Source organism: Anopheles ziemanni, chromosome 3 (genome assembly GCF_943734765.1).
Source record: "Anopheles ziemanni chromosome 3, idAnoZiCoDA_A2_x.2, whole genome shotgun sequence".
Taxonomy (NCBI): Eukaryota; Metazoa; Arthropoda; class Insecta; order Diptera; family Culicidae; genus Anopheles; species Anopheles ziemanni.
In genome coordinates, this window is record NC_080706.1 from 5961259 (window position 1) to 5976402 (window position 15144).

The following is a 15144-nucleotide window of genomic DNA, read 5'->3' on the forward strand; positions in this document are numbered from 1 at the left end:
GGTGTTCGTTACGTTTCGGTCAACAAATTGCTACATGAAAATAAAAAAGATATAGCCGCTGGCCACGTGTTCGTGCGTGAGTTTTGTGATGCTGGTGATGGCCACGATAAAGATGATCATGATAAGGCCCGGCAGTGCGTCGAGCTAGGCCGCCGAAAGAAAAAGATAATACAACCCCAACAACCGAACGGCAGTCGGAGGCGGTGTGGGTGGCGGTGGTGGTGGTGGTCAGTGGCCAACTGGGTGCGAGCGGCGAGCGATGTGCGTTGCCGTCGTCGACCTGCCCGGCCCGAGCAAGCGAAACAACAGCGAACGCCTTCTGCGAACGTCATCGTCGACGGCGAAGACGCCTTTCCCCGGCAAGGTGATTTTGGTGAGCTGATAAAGATGAACGTTGGACAACACACCGGGCCCGGGCCGCCATTGACGCGCAATGGCTGCTCGGACCGCTCCGTCACCGGGCCGTCCTGCCGCGCCCTCCGGACGGCCGTGTCCGCCCTGTACTGTCTGGACGATTTCCACCGCGAGCACATCGGGTCGGGCTTCTTCTCCGAGGTGTACAAGGTAAGGACGTGAATCTATTTTACCTGGGGTCTGAAGGGGAGTGATGTTTCGTCTTTGGGAATGTTCAGAAAGTGAACGAAATTGTTTCTAAGAACCAGCAGATCCAAACTTATTGTCTTTTGCGCTATAAACGTTTGATTTTTAAGTAAATAGCGTTCAAACTAGGTTTAACATTAACAATTTCAAATGAAACATTTAGCGCATACATAATCGGAAGATGAGTTAAACTGCTTGTTACTATTTTTATTTTTGATAATTCATCAATAAAAACAAGCTCAAATAATTAAATAAATATCAATCCCAATAAAATTGAAAATTTTGTGCGGACCAGAAGTATTGGTTTTAGTGGATTAGAGAAGGATATGTTTTTAGGAGTACATCTATTATTTATTTTCAAAACTATTTATCCTTTGAATTTATTGATCGTAGAAAATAAAATAGGGTATTTGTTTTGAAGCATTCTTATCTAAATTTGAGGAGATTTTAATCTTCTTAAATTGTTGTGAACAATTTACTTTATCCTTTCTGGCATTTTTATTGTTTTGTATTTTTTTATCAGAATTTTGTTTTGCTCAACATAACCTTAAAAGTAATGTTGAAGCAAAACATGTTGAAAGAAAGGTGAAATCAGACATGTTTCCTTTTGGCAATTATCCCGGGGGCCGCCCCAAAATACACACACACACACGCTCATCACCATTGATTACGCGAGTAAAGGTCAAGAAATTCCACCGCCACTGTGCAAAACAATAAGCCACATGCGGGTAGGAAAAAAAAAAAAACAAAACAAGTGAAGTTCCGCAAAGCATCCTTTTGCAGCACCTCGATCTTCGCGGGGAGTTATTTAAACCGCAGCTTTATCACCGCTTCCTTTCGGAGATCGTATTGAATGGTGCGTTGTAAACGTAAATGCATTAATTGTTGTGGGGGAGGTTTTGGAGGAACAGAAACACATCGTTAAGGCCGCAAAAAAAAAAAACCAAAAACCGCCACTCCGGAGGTCATTATCGGGGGGTAAAAATCAAGGGGTCCAAGGTTTTATCCGCGCCAGCGTGCAACGGAACGTGTTATGTTTGATAGCGCGATACGGCGATGCGAGATGCTTCTTGCGCTTCGATGAACCTGCGAACGCCCCATTCACAAGCACACATACACTGAAACACACCACCAAGGAGGAGGCGAATTTTCTCTTTTCCCTGAAAACATACGCCAGCTCTAGAGGCCGGTGCCCGTACTAATCTTTTCATTTTTCCACCCAACCGAAGGTGACCGGACGGGGGAAGTGGTGCACGGTGGAAAATGGTGGATGGCTGCCAGTTGAATGTGTGTGTGTGTTTTGGACCCGTCTTCTGCCTCGAGAGGAACGCGGTGGCAAGCTTTTCACTTTTTCCGAAGAGCGGCCTCTCCATCTTCGTCAACGAATCTTTCCATCCAACGCCTTCGCGGTATGCTGCGGAGTATGTGGATGCTTATTGTAGCAGAGGGTGGAAAAACCGGGGGGTGGTGTTTTTCCACCTTCCAGCACGTGTGCCAACCATGTGTGTGTGTGTGTGCGATACCATTTGATCAAACAAAAGCCAAGACAAGATTGTAAGATAAACACACATTCGCGAGCTGGCGAATCCATTCCACACTGACCTAACCGCCATATCATAGGACAGTGACAGTGCGATTGTTTTGCTTTAAAAGTGTCACTTTAAAGCTGTCACCTCCATCATCGGAACAATCGGGCCCCGAGTGGTTTTGCAGTTGGCAATTGGATGCGAATTGATTTATTTTCAATCTATCTCTACCCTCGCGTAGATGGAAGCGATCAACGGTTTATTTGTTTTGGACTCCCGTACAAGCGCAGGACAATTTGACAGTTTGCGAGCGCGAAGCAAGCCACGTCTTGAACCACTTTCTTGTTTGCACACTTCGTCAGACAAATGACTCCTTTTGCGAGCGCGTTTGCAAGCAAACAAACTACTTAACCAACGGAGCAGGAAGGTGAAACGAAATTGGACATAAATATACAAATTAGAGCGACAAGATCGAGCGATGGTGAAATGGCGAAAGTGTGCGGCCAAGTTGCACGGGCTTTTTTTTGTTTGCGAAAACCAAGCACCTTTCTTTACACCACATTAGCTAAGCTCTTGCGTGGGTAAGTATCGGCGGTTCGGGGACTTAATTTGAATTATTCGGTTTTTAATGAACCTCCTAATAATCGATACTTAGCTAGGTTGGCTGTCGAATCGGCAACTAGTTGCAATTGGAACTCGGAAAACATTCAATTGAACCGGCACGCATTTGACTGTTTAATGTAATTTGGGGAATAAGCTGGTCTGAACATTCATCAACGAAAGCATTCAAATCGGGCTTGGCGTGTTAATGGTTGCCGGCGTCCCCATGGGGGGCAATAGGCGAAAGTTATTTCCACTCCAATTGTTGCCACCAACCCCAGTTCCCTCAATGCCTCCCGCCACTAGGGTTTGCTGTGAATTTTCATCTCGATATCGCCCTGGATGCCTTTAGCTACAATTTTCTAGTCCCTAATTGAAATATTACCGGTGTGGTGTTTTTTCGGCTTCGGCTGCACGGTTTCTAATCGTCCCGGTATAGGTGTTTGCGATAGAAGGGTTTTCTTGCTACTCTAAGCTTTACCTCGGTCGCTTTCACGCCTCGGCGCATCAACGGAGGAATCCCTAAGACGCCGCCGATCGCTTTTTAGGAGGTCAGTATTGATTGGTTTTGGTCGGTGGCTGATAGGATTTTCTTTTTCCCCTTCCGGTGGACCGGTTTTTCCTGCACACCGAGATACATATCGTTTTGGGCAGCTTGTTTGGAAAATGTGTGCGAATAAAAAAACAACAAATTACAATAGCATGTAGAAAATTAATAATCGTCCCGGGAAATCATATTCATCTGGCATCGATTTGTGTATGAGGTAGAAAGTTCCATTCGAACGCTTTCGAAAACTCATATACTAAGGGAAAAAATCAATTTTACCCACTGTTCATCATCCTAAATAGCATCCTTTTGTCAGTATATTTTTTTGTTGTTAATTTTTCACCTACGGAATACGTCCAACAAGATTTCACTTGCGCTGCATGATGTTTTCAGCAATAAAATTGAGGGCAAAAACGTTAAGCGTCTCATAAACGTCGATAAACGGTCGGTAAAAAATATTGATCAATTTCTTCCCCCGTCCAGAGAAAGGGAACACGGTTGGAGATTTTTCGTACCAAGTGTTGATAGTCTTATCAAACAAGAAGCACTTGCTGCTAAAACAACGTGGTTGTTTTTTCCTTCCGAGTAACAATGATTAATGAGGTACATATTTTGTGCGGGTCCAATTTGAGCTCCCTGCCTTATCGAATCGAGTATTTTGTCACGATGACGCTCGTTGACGCGCGCAAGACATCGTGATACAAATTAGCGAAAGATCGCCACGACGTAAGAGAGAAATCACGTGCCAATGATGCAGGTGAGACGGTATGAGACGGGCGAAAGAATGTTGCCTCATTGAACGCGCCACCAATTCATCTTCGGTGCCACGATGCACATCTTGACAGGCGGCGACCCGAAAAACACAACCGGGCCGACAACACCTGCGTACTATGGGGTGCGAAAAAAAGTGAAAGTAATGGTGCGTTTTCCATCCCCCCCCCCCCACGTCCCACACACACGTCCTTCCCCATCCCGCACTACCAACCATGTCGCGAACCGCTGCATGTAGTCTTGCTTGCTTTCTTTCGATGCACATAACTGCTGACTGATCATCACAAAATATCTGCATGCAGATAACCGCCAAACCGCGCTAGGCCTTACGCAAAACGCGCGCGCGCGCAAGAAAGTGTGCGCCAAAATGGGCTCCTTTCACTGACTTTAGGGAATAATTAAGCAAAATAATGTAATTCAGCAAACACAGGCACACAAGTTTATCAGAGGCCTAAAGCAGTGTGGGGGCACACGCAAACGAGGCGAAGTTGGGCGAGTTTTTCATCAATAACTTTAAACCGCATTCGAAACCGGGAGTTGTTTATGTAAGTAATCAGCAACGATGGAACGTATGATAGTTATTTCGATTTAGCTATAAATGTTTATCATAGGTTTTTTTCGTTAAAGAAAACTGATTGACAGCTTACGGGGGAATGAAATCGAAAAGAAATGCTTCGGGGTGGAGGAGAACCGCCTAATCAACCCGCAATGACCTTCAGGATTTCCCTGAATTAGCTTTAATATGCAGCGGCGATTTAATGGCGAAGATGATAAAACGCTGATAACGATAGCTCCGATGGAATCGTTTATCATCCCGACGGGGAGGCATTTAAACGGCCTACCTCGTTTTCATTGGAGCGCTTTTGAGCAATTATGTTTTGAGTATTTTTGTGTTTTTTTTTTTGTTTTGAAGGTATTCATTTTTCCTCCTTTTCTGTAAGGCAAGGTTGAAATCATTAGTCGAGATTGCGCCGCACTTTCGCTCGGAATAATTTAAGCCCGGCCACCGATGGCTGGCCTTTAACGATATCGCACATCGTCGGAATAGTTGTCCAAAACCGTATATATATGTGAAAGGCTATTTTTATGAGCTTTCCCAAAAAACGCTTTGAAATTTTCCGCTGTCGACGCGTAAACACATAGCGCCGTATGCGCCGCCCAAGATCATTACGCATCGGGTTTTCCCGCGCCATTTCTCATTAGTCGTTCGGAAACAAATCGAAAATGTGAAATCTTAAATTTATTTCACCATCCCCCCCTCCACCCGGTTGGGCCGGAGAGTTTTTGGAGGGAAAAGAAAACATTATTCCTTCCATGTCCCCGCGTGCACCGGAAGGGGACTCGAACCTCGATCGCTTTGTCTTACCCATGGGTGACGGAAAAATGTGTGTTGAAAATCGCCTAATAGGGTGCATAAAACTAATGAGAAAACAGATTTCTCCCAACACTTCGGGAGCGAGTTCGGTGTGGAGAAGGGACACATTTCCTTGTTTAGTGAATCAATCTAAGGTTCCAGCCGGCGTTAAAACCAAGTCGTCGGGGGTTCATTGACTTTCGCTTGTGTGCCATATGACAAAAATTTTCTGCCTTTTTCCTGCAGAAGGAGCATGTGACAATGACAAAGCCTTTATTTTTCGAAGGTAGCCAATGTTTGATAACATAGTCAGAAGGTCTATAAAACACACAGTGTTGTTGTTTGTTGGTGATAATTCCATCGCCAGACTGATGGCGATAAATGTTGGGAGATAACAAAAGGATCATAAATCAAACGATAAAGCATAATGTGACGAGATATTTCTATATTCTTTCTAGAAAAGAAGAGAAACCAGATGGGACTCTTTTTTGAACTCAAGAATTGAGGCGCATACTGTCATTACGAAGTTCTTTGGTCACGCTCTGCTTTGCACTTAACGCTCGAGCTAGATCCAACGGGTACTTGCCTTATTTCAATGACAATCGGTTCACATCTCGTGCCCACGTTGGTGAAAAGCCTGCGCAAACACGATGCGCACCGACTTTGCATAATGTTTCGCAAGAGCGCGACGGAGGATCGGGGCTCCATCTGGCGGACGACGCTGCAATATTGATAACATCCTCCAATTAATGCCGGCTCAATCGCTGCTTCCCGTTTTGGACCTTTACAGGCGAACGTTAATTAAAGTGCAGTGCTACAAGGTTTGATAAAGCCAATCTCAACCCCGGTGCACGCATCTCTCGAGTGTTGTCGTCGTCGTCATCCACATTGTAGCTGCTTGTTAACGCTCGTTGAGTCCGACCTCCACCCGACATTAGGCATGCCGGGAGCGTAACCAACGTACGTGTTTGTAGCTGCTGCCCCCTTGCTGAATTAATTTATGCAACGACAATATCCACAGCGGCTTAATCATACAGCGCGCACGCTAGGGCGCGGGTAATGGTTTGTTTACTTCCACTTCCGCCGCGAACGGACCAGCCGGGGTTCATGAACCATTTCCGTGATTTGAAGTCGTGTCCATACGCACACGGAACACGGACTGTTCGGCTCGCGAGAAAGGTGGAGGTGGTCTTGAACTTGAGCTAGGGGTGCGCCAGCTCCAACTTCCAACCACTACTGCACGCCCCTTCCCCTTCCGAGAAGGAAAGATGCAGGGTCAGCGGACTTTGTCTATTTCTCGAACTCAAGATTAGAAGCGCACTCGTCGGTTGCAACAAAGTCAATCGGAAACGATCCCTCCCCACCACCCATACGTCTCGCGACGACCTCCCGCCGTGGGAGGAGAACAACCTTGCATTGAACCTCGCGATGCGATGGGCTGCGTGTGCGACATGGCTTCGTGTGCGATCGTATCGCCTTCCGTCGGCGAAATCGTGATCGGAAGTTTAGCGACCGAGAGGGGACCGATCCGCGTGACGTGGGGACCGACTCCGATGGCGTCTTTTGAGCGATTATCCGTCCGCTAGGCTTGCTGGGACAAATCCCTGACCCTGCTGGAGACAGTTCTGTGCGGCAATGCGATCACGTTTTCTCTCGAAGGTTTCGAGACGCGCAAGGTAATAACCGTGCAAAACGTAAATTAATTGCAACGTTCTATCGCGACGGCTTAAATCCCCAACTTCCGACAAAGACGCCGCGAAGAAAAGCACTCGTGGAGGGACGAAGTACTTGTCGTTTATCGAAGAGACACTTGAAAAGTTGAAGTTATTAAGTAGCGCCGCGCAGGGACGGCAGATATCCCGCTACAACGAGATAGGTTATCATCATCATCATCAACGGTTTTTTAAGGCGATGGAGATCACATGACCACAAACACACAAACGCACATAGTCACACTCGTACTGAAACCCTCAGCTCCATGGAGATCGGTTACGCCTTTCTGCCAAACCGGCCAAAGTTGACATTATCAATTAGCTAAACCAGACGCTTTAATGTTGTGTGTTCGCCCTGGGTTGTGTGGTCGGTTTGGTTTTTAATACGCGAGATATATACAAACTCGTGTTCGGATGCGTGAAACAGCTTCGCGGTCACGAGTGGGCAATTATAATCTCTTAACATGAGATAGTAAGCCAGTTTACGAGCTAGAACACAGATAAGCCCGGGTTTTATGATTGTAGTTTAAGATTTTACTACTCGCCTTTATTTTGACAAACTTAATTTGTTGTTTCGTTGTCGGTTATGTTCTGTGGTTTTCCCGGTTTGAGACTTTTAAATTTGACTCATGAAAGTAGTTAACTTGTATCATGGTTACGATCGTACAAAGCTGCTTCTTTGTGAAAGCAGTTATATGCAAGCATCAATAGCGTAATTCGACTCCTTTCCACAAAGCCATCATGATATCCATCGAAATTCGTACTAATTTGTTCAACATTAGCGATATCCAAGCCAACGGTGATCCATCGAGATAAATCGAAAGAAGATGCGATTTGGAAAATGCCACTGACCCACAAAGAAAAAGAACGACGTTCAGTTTATCTTCTGGTAGGCCAGGTGCTCCGCCGCGGGTTTGATGCACATGTTTGATTTGCGATCGTCCAGAAATCTCCTTCCACTCCACGATCGCCTAGGCATCGCGGCCTACTGAGATCTAAAAATATACCGTACATCGAAGATCGAACAGGGAAAAGCGCGCAAAAGAAAACAAAAAGAATACTGAATGCTGACTACATACACAAAATGAAACTTATTTTTCTTGGCTTTCTCTCATTCGTCGTTTTTCCTTCCCCTCGAACAAATATTTCCTCCACATACAACCCAACACACAGTAGTGGCGATCGATTTGCCTTATGCAGCTTCCCATTTCTGGGATGCCTTTGCTTCATCATCATCAGCATCGGTGGTTATCATGGCGGTTAAAGTGAACCCTTAAGGCGGTGTAGCGCACTTCCAGGCATCTCCACTATCAACACCATCATACTCATCATCGAGCGTCAATTACGAAGCATCGGAGATTTATTGTATGTCTAGTTAATGGTCAAAATTTCCCTTCGCCTATCGGAGTTTGTTTTTTCCTCCCGATACTCCCCGCCCTGCCCGCACTCGATCGTTATGAATGAGCGGCAGCGACCGACCTTCAGCAATGCCGGGCTGAACTACTGAAGCCCCACGCGTCCACCGGATGGAAGAAAACCCAGTCATGCTGGAGATTTTTGTGCACTAACCTTCAATTACGTAAAGCGAATCGCCCAGAAACGAGGTCCAAGTCGGGGGACGGTGCAAAGAAGGCGACTGCTAACTATGGCAATTCTTCTTATCCGATGTCTTCGTGCGGGGCCGGCGAGACATCAGAGGTGTGTACGCCGTTCCGTTCTTCCAGCAGTCCAGCAGTGGAAAAAGCAGTCCGTCATGAACGGTTCCTTCGTTGAGGTCTTAACGCCGCAATCATAGTCACATCACCAATATCTGCCCATGTCTTGTCTATCGCGCGATTTACGGAGACCCGCGCCAAGGAGCGGAAGGAACCGTTAGGTCTCGGGCCCGCAATTGGATCAGGTACGCGAACCGTTTACGCTTACGATGGACGATGTGCGATAGCATTTACTCCCGGAGCTTGGAGCTTGGCTCGCGCAAGATCTCCGGACTGAGTGCAAACACACGTGCACGCGCTTACGAATAGGTGGATAGTACCTAATGACAGCAAATTGGGGCGGATAATTGATTCCTGGTTGCGGGTTATGCCTTTGCCGTACAGGAAGAATCCCGTACGGGTTCGTAGTCTAGTAGGACGCTAAGTAGGTCAGTCGATTGCACTAGCTTACGGTTGTGCTGTTTGGATCTCTGGTGAACTTCATGCTAGTATGAGAAGGTTAATCCGTAGAACTTATGTACGTAAATCGTAAGATTATCTTGCCTCGCTCCAGTTTTCCTTGCTCTCTATCGCACGCCATGCTTGTTAATGGGTGAATGATGAGTTCCATAAACCATTCTACTTTACATCCGCTGAAGGTAAATTTTGTCTTCAAAGCAGGTGTTGCCTTAGAGACACACATATTGGAAGTTTTTCATTAACATTTAAGTTTGCCTCGTACTCATCTATGTTTATCCCTAGCTGAAAATAAGAAACTATAAAGGGTAATTGAGGTCGTTATGGATAATGAGGCTCTAACCATAATCAGCATGAATAAGTTGATGTCTGTAATGCTAAACTGTGGACATTTTTGTTTGCCTGTTCCGAAAGCCGTACGATAGCGGCGATCTCAACGAGATAAACATAACTCCATAGCTACCAAACGTCGCTGGTTTATATACCGACCACATATATTTTTCAATTTTGGGTATCGAACTATAATTCTGTTTATGAGTTTGCCTTAAAAATTTGATGTGGACCCCTTTTGACGTAACATCTTCATGTTTAAATATATTTTATATAACCAAATTTTGACATAGAGACAAAACTAGATGACTTAGGGGCGTACATTTATACTTTTGAGACAAATATGGCTGCCGTAGAGACAAAACCTAAAGCGTTATGATAAAAAGGGATGTCCTGGAGACAAAAGTTGATGCGTCATTAAAATGATTGACTTAGCAGTATAATTTGATGGCAACAGGTATCTTCATGAAGGGGCAATAGATAAGATAATGGATTGAATAATTAAGCATTGACTTCAGGCAAAATGTAACATAACATCATTTTTGTTAATGAGAACAACAATTTTAAAAAGAGTAATAGATAACATGTTGATCAGTGGGCCTTCATTAATCGTATTCAGATGTCGAACATCGGATTGACTTGCGATTGTTCAGTCGGTTTTTCGGGAAAGCCTCGTTCCCGTGAGAAATCGGGGGTCGATTTCTCCCGAAAAGCGTTTGCCCCGATCGTCAACGTGAGAAAAGCCATCAGCGATGTGTGATTAAACATCTGTTTCCATTGCGAAAAACGTTCAGATAATAATTGGTCTCCGTAGTAGCTTTCTTCGCGCCCGGGTGAGGAGCAGTGTACGGTAGTGCATGCGTTTTATAAACGGTCCATGGTCGAAAATGTCGGCGCCAAAGCAGCGGTGTGTAATTAATCGCATCACACACCACTCACACAACCGTTGCCCGGAGCGGTTGCTGCTGGGCGATTAAATCGAAAGTGTTAACGCATGTTGCTTCGCAGAGCTTTATGATTATGATTATTATTTTCGCCCGACCCGTTCGTCCCCCCCGGGTGAGCTTTTCTTCTTCGCGTTCCGAATTTTCACGCGGTCGCAAATATTACTGCACGGCCCTTGCCACACCACCGAATGGGACGATCTGTGTACCCGGTACCACTCGTACACACGCACGCACACGCAGCTTGAATGCAAACTAATCAATGTTGCAAGCTAATAATTAACTGTTGCAATCGCTCGAAAAACTAAAACGGCACACGAGCACAATCAGTTTGAGCATCTGTTTCGTAGCGGAAAAAAACCATCCTTTGGATCAATGTACGACAACTTTCGAGAGACGTTAGGAGAGGTTGAAAAAGGGGTTAACCCGGCCAACGCTAGTTGATTGGACTATTGACGATCTTTTGATTATCAGCTCGCGAATCAGATTGTGCAAATTGGCCCCAAACGGAATACATCGAATGCAGTTTTATGACGTGCGATTTCGGCGAACCACACTGCGAAGCCAAGGTGGACACGGTCGTTGGCGGGTATTTGCGATATTTTTATTCAATATGTGACATTTTCGTAATTTTACAATGAGAAACGTATGTGCTAATGTCGGCGAGTTTGGGTCTAATTTTTATCAAAGTATAAAAAACGAAATTGGTGTCAATTTGATTAAGATATCGTTTGAAAAATTTTTTCGTTATTTAGATTTCACTAAATTACACCCTAATTTGCGTTGTTTGAATTGCTAATGAAATGTGGGGAAATACCGTCAATTTTTATCGCAACGCCACAATTTTCTTTCAATTTATTCATTGTTGATTAGTTCATTACTCAAATTTACGGCCAAATGTAATCAATCTTACTTTTAAGTTCTTTTTCAAACATTTGTTTTGTGTTAGAAAGAATTGAAACCAAGTGAGGAAAAAAATTAACCAATTCTTCGATTTTGTTTATTATTGCCATTTGCGAAATAAAAATCATTTATGCAATTTATCTTCCATTTTCATGCACTACTCCGCCTCGGTGATCATCAATTTGAGCCACATGAACCTATCACGATGCACTTCGGGTTGGTTACCCCACCCCCTTTGGCATGCAAATAAACCGACCATTGCTCCATCACGTTTGCACGTCGCCCATAAATATGTCGCTCGGTGTAGAAAATGCAACACCCACCCGGGGGTGGGCGTTATGGGTGTGGTGGACGTGTAGATGTTATTTATATGTTCCCGATACACCACCCGGGGGGAGGTCGTTTGTCTTGTTGTTGCTTGAGTACAGAAACAAAACAGACGAAACAATAACAATCGATCGAACCTCGGTCGACACTCATTTAAAAACGCTCGCGAAGAAACACTCGAGAGCAGCATCGGCCTGCGACGAGAACACGCGGAATAAAATGGGTTCACCCGAACAATCGATCGAATTTTGCGCTCGAGTAAATTTTGGTGGTATTGATTCGGAAAACGACACGCGTGTTCCACGTCGACCCGTCCACGCGGTCGGTGGCTCCATTGAATTGGAACCTCGGGGGGGTGTGAATTGTGATCATGTGGCGCATTAGGGTTATTTTTGGTAAACATCAGTCGTGGTATTTTTCACGACTTCCGGGGATGCCTTTTTATTATTAGTGGTGGCGATGGTTGTTGATGGTTGGTTGAAGTTTAATTTAATGAAAATGCTGCTCACAGTTGTCTGCTTTTGCGAGCCTCACGAACCTGCAAATGGTTTTTCGCGTGACGTGCAAAAATCTGCACGAAACAAACCGGCGGTTCGGAAAAACACCCCTCGCACGTGTAGGGCAAGCCATTTTGCCTCGCGATTCTACTTAAGATGCTGATGGGAGGGAGCGGGGGGAGGGGAGGGAAACTTAAAACAACACCTCTTGCAGACGAGCACGGGGGACGAATAGGAGGGCAAGGTGGAAGCGTTACAACAAATCACACTTAACAGTAATATTGAATTCACGAACGAGGAAGCGACTGCAACGGCGGCGCATTTTCAGCCTTCCGGACCGTCACGTGCCATCGAGCACATGACACAATGACTTTGGTGTTCTCATTGTTTCCCCGCAGCGCGCGCGCGCCCTGGCCCTTTACCCTGCCCTCCCCCCGGACACGTCCAGTTTGGCGTCTGTTTGTTTTTCGGCGAGAAAGGGCCCCGCGCTGGCATGCGCTCCGTCCGATTCCGCCAGATTCTCCCTCGCCCGGCACGGCGTGAGCCGGAAGGGTCATTGACGTGTAAATATTGGACTGGACCCGGGTGCAAACAACAACACGCCGGGAGGAAGTGGTCCAAGACGCGAACACCTAGCAGCTGGGGTTTGGTAGCCGCTGACCGGAAGCCATTATGAAGCTCGCGCTCATTTCCTGAATGAATCGTTGTAGGATTCGGCTCTGCTTTAATCGATGTTAAGCTGTTCTGAGCGGGAGGTGGGGTTTTTATTTTCGGTGGAAAAATGAGGAAATTTTAAGCTAGAATATTGGAACATTATTCCTACTTACTTTGTGGGCTCAAAATTTAATTGGAAAATAGGATAGAATAAACTGAAAATAATGGATATTCTGAGAAGTCATAAAGGATAGACAGGTGTTTAATTGAATTTTGACATTTTTTCTAGGGATTAAGGAGAATAATTATAATTTAATTATTTCGTCTCGTCATATGACAAAACCTTTGGCCGTCGACGTTTTCTGAAAGGATTATTTTGTCATCGTTTCTTCACGCCAAATTTCTCAGCACCGACGAAAAATTCGGAATAGAAAATCTCCGTCCTTTACCCGAACCAAAGTTTGCATGCCGTGAAAATTGGATTTTCCATTCGTGCCCGCCACGTGATACCAGAATTGATTGTTGTTTTTTTTGTATTTTATTTTCCCCATCGACCGCGCGGGGTCATACAAACATTGTACCCATATTTGTCTGCAAAGGTTCGTTCGGGAAGACTTAAAAGTTCTGACAGTTGCAAACAAGCCCCTCCCCGTCCCTTCACCCACCCCCATGTAGACCACTTCCTGGGAGTTCCCAGTGCCCGTTTCCACCCCTTTCTCCCCGAGGCCGACGGGGTGGCGATGACATTTGATTTGTGTGGTTCGAACATTTTCCACCGAAGTAAACCTGTTTAACCTACATTTCTCCACAGCACACCCGGTTTTCTTCGGGCGAAGGGCTGTGAGTAATTGGGTTACGCGTAGGGCATCCAGTGTGTCCGCAGAACTGTCCTCGCCTCTGCGTGAGGTGCAGGAATCAATCACACGCCATCATGCCTCGCCTGAAGGGGGGGAGGGTGCGGTTTGTGCACGATTGGGGTTAGGCCAACATTGCCCATCCGGCCGCGGGCATAACTTTGTTTTGCGAGTGGGGCGAGTGATTGACGAAATTTGACGGTAAATAATTGGTGCTTGTCACTCAGTTCATTTGCTGCTGCTTCTTTGCGGAATCAGCTGTGTCGATGATGCGAGTGAGTGACACGTGCATTACGTCGGATAAAAATAAACTTGCTGCCTCGAAATATTTGTATAAAATTTGTTTGAGATAATTTGTCAAATTTGATTAGCCTCCGAGGTACTTAATCGTTGTTTATTTTCGCCTTTGATTTGACAAGCTTCCCTACTATTTATTTCTACATTTTCCATTCGTATTACCTATGGCGCAGTTATTTTCCGATTCACATTCTCAAATCAAGGTTAAAATGTCGTTCGATTTCTCACACCCAAGTGACGGGCCATTTGGCGTTGTTAATGGATGTCGGGGTGCCGAAAGAACAGATGAAACGCGACTGAATGTCACGCCAAAACAGAGACACACACTCACCAGGTGTTGTTGTTGCATTACTTTCTCGTCCAACGGTAGCTCGCAAAAGACGCAATTTTGCAATGCAAAAAAGGGAAAAGGTGGTGAACTAGGGACCTCTTTCTCCGCCGCCCCCCCGTGACAACCGGGTGGTGCTCCCATTTGGCACTCTTGCGGCTGTTGCACTTGGAAAGGGCGTACAGCGTTCCGTTCACGGTTTAACATTTTCAAAATTCTCTCCTCCCGCTCGAGTTGAATCATCAACGCCCACGAGCGCGCACTTCTTTGTTGCCAATTTTGACTTGCCGAGAAAAAAAAAATGGAAAAGGTTGTGTTTCGCCTGGCCGATCGCAACTTCGGTCGCTTTTCCGTCGAGCAGACTATTTTTCCCAGTCTCATCCGTCATCCCACGCACGGTTGCGAATAAACGCTTATAAGTTCGAAACACCATTAGCGGCCGCGAAGGTGCAAAAATTGACAAAATAAACACAAACCGTAACATCGCCCACCGGGGGGGTGTGGGTTTTTGCTTCGAAAATTCTAATCTTTTTCCACCCTTCTCTGACTTTCTTTTTAGGTAAGCGCTCGCGAAAACTGCCACCCTGGAAGATGGCGGCGCAGAAACAATCGGCCCGCTCCCGCTGGCGAAGGTGTGAAGTGCGGCCAGTTTTTTTCCCACCAAACCTTTCGGAAAAGCGGGACGAAGGAATACGGGGTGTGCGCAGCGGTGATTGGCAGCGTAAGCAT

General features: G+C 45.8%; 1 protein-coding gene across 1 annotated transcript in view; it reads left to right on the forward strand.

Moving 5' to 3' along the window:
- Window positions 1-237: 237 nt before the first annotated feature.
- The window catches only part of LOC131289557 (uncharacterized), a 55343-nt gene continuing 40436 nt past the window's right edge, over window positions 238-15144 (forward strand). Inside the window, exon 1 of the mRNA XM_058318838.1 lies at window positions 238-564. Coding sequence (XP_058174821.1) covers window positions 388-564 — 177 coding nt within the window. The 5' untranslated portion in view covers window positions 238-387. The remainder of the gene's footprint in view (window positions 565-15144) is intronic.